Source organism: Silene latifolia, chromosome Y (assembly GCF_048544455.1).
Source record: "Silene latifolia isolate original U9 population chromosome Y, ASM4854445v1, whole genome shotgun sequence".
Classification (NCBI taxonomy): domain Eukaryota; kingdom Viridiplantae; phylum Streptophyta; class Magnoliopsida; order Caryophyllales; family Caryophyllaceae; genus Silene; species Silene latifolia.
Genome location: NC_133538.1, coordinates 219,663,457 through 219,667,942, shown reverse-complemented (window position 1 = coordinate 219,667,942; position 4,486 = coordinate 219,663,457). Strand labels below are relative to the sequence as shown.

Below are 4,486 nucleotides of genomic sequence, written 5' to 3'. Positions count from 1 at the left end.
GACAGACCATCCAACGACCACCAGTTCGACCACCTAAGATAGAGTATAAAATGTACCAAAGCCAGCACTACGAACACCACATTTACGTGTCCAAAGCAGTCCACCGACAGCCTGCTCAACATATTATAGCAATCCAAAAAAAGGCACAAAAAACCCGTCCCACATCAGACTCAAACACCGTCCCAAAACAGCATTATACAGTCCATGAGTACATGGTAACCTGCACAAAGCGACTCAAAACGGTGCTAAAAATGCATACAACCAGTACCCAGAACCCAACAAGTATCCGTCTAATTCAGCTGTCCCTATCATTACTCAAACCGGACTAAAGATGGTAACCAAAACAGTCCGTAAAAGAGTCCTAAAACAGCCTGCAATCCGCCCTCACAAACAGACTCAAAAACAGTCCCACCAGACAGAATTATACCAACCTAAAATCGGCACCAAACCAGTCCCAAAATTAGCCCTTAAACACGGGATTAACGGGGTAAAAGCACACACTTATATACATGAGACGGAAGTTTATTAATTTACACACCCTCACACTCGACACGAACTACCAAGATACTCAAATTTGTGCAACAACGACCCACACCACCCTTATTCCGACTGCCCAAAACCAGAGGACGAAACCGTCCCAAAACTGTCCCATTTCTGTGTATAAAACAGTCCAATTTCAGCTCCTAACCTTCCATGGAACCGTGCCAAAACAGAATTCAAACGACCCAGTTCATCATCATTTTGAGACGAAAATTTAACATACATAAGAGAAAAATACACAAAGAACCAAACTTTAATAAACAAGAGCATATAAAATGACACAAAAGGGGGAAATTTCAACATTTGTCGAGTAACCTATCACCGTTACCTTAGCTTCTTCAAAATCTCCGAAGAAAACGTCCAAAAAGTACAAGCCTCCCTCCGGTCTTCAAGATCTTCGGCTAGAAGAAGGAAATCGAGCCGATTGAGTCAAAAGAACCGAGTTGTTGTTTTGAGAGGGTATTTCGAAATCTCAACAAAAATGAAGCTTTGTTACTTAGAAAGATGAAGGAGGAACTAAGGGGAAGAATGGTATAAAAATTATTGAATTTGATCGAGAAATGGGGACGGGATCGGGGTTTGAAGCTCGTCGTAAAAATGGTGATTTGGGGCTTTTTGATTGTTGTTGCTGGTGAGTTCGAAAAGAGGAAAGGGAAATGACGGGGTGGGGACGAGGTAGTATGTAATAATAATAATAATAATAATAATAATAATAATAATAATAATAATAATAATAATAATAATAATAATAATAATAATAGAAAGGTTATTTAAGTTAGAGTGTAAGTGAGTAGGTGACGGTAACAAAGACGGAAATATTTTTATTATTATCACCTATTATTAATATCCGAATAAATATATATATTTTTTTACCGACTAAACTTTTAAAAATATAGTTTCCATAAAAATTATGTTTAAAAATGAGATTAATTAAATTGAGCAATTGAAAATATAAATAAAGCGATAGAAAGATTGATTAATTTATAACTGCTAAGATTGAAAATTCGCGGGTGTTACATCTGCAGTACCAGAAGAAGAAGGTACTTAAATAGCAGCTTCCTTGATTTTTTGCGATTTACAAGAATCAACTCTATGACCCAATTTAACACATCCCTGGCAGAAAAAAGGATACCATTCATTGACAACTTTCTGTGTAACTGGACCGAAATATGGAATATTAATAACCACATGATCTGGAAGGGTTTTTGAGACATCAATCTCAATCAAAACCCATGCAAAAGAGAGTTTTGCTTTAGTTGTAGTAGCTGGATCAACAAACACAGGTTTACCCAACTTTCTAAAAATCTTGCTTAGAACCTTATCAGACAACAAGTAAGGATCCAACCCTGGAAAGAGCACCCAAACTGGTACTTTAGTAACCTTTTCCATCTCATGGGAAAAAAAGGGAGACCAGTTCTTAAGGACTAAAGAATTAGCACCCACCATCCAAGGACCTTGCTTCAGAACATCATTCATGGCTTCTTTAGTAGCAAAATAAGAAGAAAACCATCCCTTACGAAAATAATGAACTGCTGGCTGACCAATGTGCCCCCAAGCTTTAGAAACATACGCCTGAATCACATAAAGAGTAGGCCGAGCTCCCACAACATTCCCCATTAGAATATTTTCCCCAAACTTAAGTTCCTGAGCAAAATCCTCTTCCTCAAGGGTTATTGTATCAGAATTTTTACTATCCTCGCAATCAAACATATTCATGGCTAATTTGACATGATTTTTAACCACTATAGACCATGTTTTCTTTAACGGAGATTTATGAACAGCAGGGGATGCATTTTCTCAGCTTCCACATTAATGGTGATCGGAATAGGCGAATCAATTACAGTATGCTGTGTAATATTACTATCCATATTTTCCACAAGAACATCAGAAGTATGAACAGATGAAGGGTCGCTAATAACAGGGGAAGAACAAATCGGTGAAGAAAGGACACAATTATCAACAGGAAGAGGAGAAATCAGACTAGCAGGAGGAGTAGTCACTTTAGGAGGGGAAGATTGAGCTTTACTTTTTACTTTAATGGCGGAAATGATCAGATCATCAACCATACCTAGAGAACGCGGCTGGGTATGAAGAACTTCCATCATTTCAGCACCATTTTCACCAATCAGAGACTCCTCAGCATCCCGTACTGCAGTTAAAGCCATAGTTTCCTTTGATTCAGCTAATCGAGCTCTGGTGCGCGCCATTAAAGAGGAAAAATCAGAAGAAAAAAGAGTTTGTTAGAAGTATTTTCATGGAAAAAAAATGAGAGAAAAAAGTTGTTATAGAGAGAGAAAAATTTTAGAAAGAGAAAAATTTTATGTGTGTCTTTTAAAGATTCCATATCTCTTTCATTATCTAAGTAAGATATCTTTTCCATTAAAATAGAGAATATATCTTGATATAAATATTAAAGAAAGATTTCATATCTTCCTTATTATTTACCAAGATATTATTTCCTTAAAGATAAGATAAAATCTTAGAGAAGAATTCTTTTCTTCTCATACACGAAATACACGGCCCTAGGGTTTCGATTCTCCAAACCCTAGTTTCCGTCTTCTATAAATACTTCCTTCGTTATATTAATTGCAGTTGAGACTTTTTGCCCAAAATGATTTTTATGTGCATATCACGAAAATACAGTAAAATTATTTTTAATTGCAAACGCTTTTAAAACGTTTTTACTCTATTTATAATTTCGAAAATTCAAGTTCTTCATTTGTCAATTATGTTTATTGATATCGTTATTGGATAATAGTGCTTAGATTTGTTTCTTATACGTTCAATTGTGTGAACATCGAAAGAACAATCAAATACTTTCTTATTAAAGTAAGATAGATAGATCGAGTATTTAACGGTACTCAATTGAGTTACAACTAGAGTTAGTTGTAGGAGTGGATTGATACTTTTGTAATCCGTAGAAAGGTACAAAAATTATTAATCGAGAATAGTGGACATAGGTTTTGACTATTGAAACTGAACCACTTCAAAAATCCGTGTGTCCTTACATCTCTTTATTTATTCCGTTTTTATTTTCATTTCACATACAATCAAGTTAGTTCAATTTAATCAATAAATTCATACTAATTGTTATTCACACGTTTCATACCAACATAATCGAATAGGTCATCTATCCTTGGCAACGGATACTTGTTCTTGACGGTAACAAGGTCCAACCCTCCATATTCGATACACAATCTCATGGTGCCGTCCTTGTTTTTTATGAATAAAACTGGTGCTCCCTACAGGGACATACTTGGTCTAATATACCCCTTGTCCAACTAGTCATTTAATTTTTTCTTTAATTTCTCCAACTCCTTTAGTCTCATCCAGTAAGGGGCCTTTGTAACACCATAGATTTCTGGGCATAGTGAACTCGGTCGAGTACGCTGTACTCGACCGAGTGGGTTATCGAATGTTTTGAGGTAGGCTACTGCCTTAGGAGCACTCGGCCGATTACTTGAGACAGTCGGTCGAGTAGGACGTAGTCGGTCGAGTATTTCAGGTACTCGACCGAGTGCCCGATCTTTCGAGTTATTTCCACAGTTTTGATTAAAATGTTTAGAGAAGTATAAAATACGTGTTAAGCAATTTCTAATCAGTTTTAAAATCATTTCTCACAAAACCTAAAATACATTACTACGTTCTCTAATAATCTTCATCATTTCTAAGGCCAAGGGTGATCATTTGGGAGTTTTACATCTTGTTTTCCGTGTCTATCGCAGTAGTAAGTATTGTTTATGCTTTATCGATTTGTTGTTATAAGTTAAGCAAACCCTAATTTGGGTTGATTGGGGGGGGGGGGGGGGGGGGTTAATGGGTGATTAGTGATGGGTTGTGATTAGTGTTGTTTTATTATCATTGTTAGGTAATGATTTCGTAGAGGAGAAGTTCTAGCCTCGATTTGTTGCACTTTCTTAGATTTGCTAATCGGGTAAGATTTACC

General features: G+C 36.4%; 1 protein-coding gene across 1 annotated transcript; it reads right to left on the bottom strand.

Annotated features, from left to right (window-relative positions):
- Positions 1-1,584: 1,584 nt before the first annotated feature.
- LOC141630093 (uncharacterized) lies at positions 1,585-2,256 on the bottom strand. Its single transcript, XM_074442969.1, has one exon. It carries the CDS (start codon positions 2,254-2,256, stop codon positions 1,585-1,587), a length of 672 nt encoding a protein of 223 aa, XP_074299070.1.
- Between the last annotated feature and the right edge of the window lie 2,230 nt (positions 2,257-4,486).

Bases quoted from the DNA above. Each gene is read 5' to 3' on its own strand.
- LOC141630093 (XM_074442969.1), bottom strand. From the start codon at position 2,256: ATGAATATGTTTGATTGCGAGGATAGTAAAAATTCTGATACAATAACC.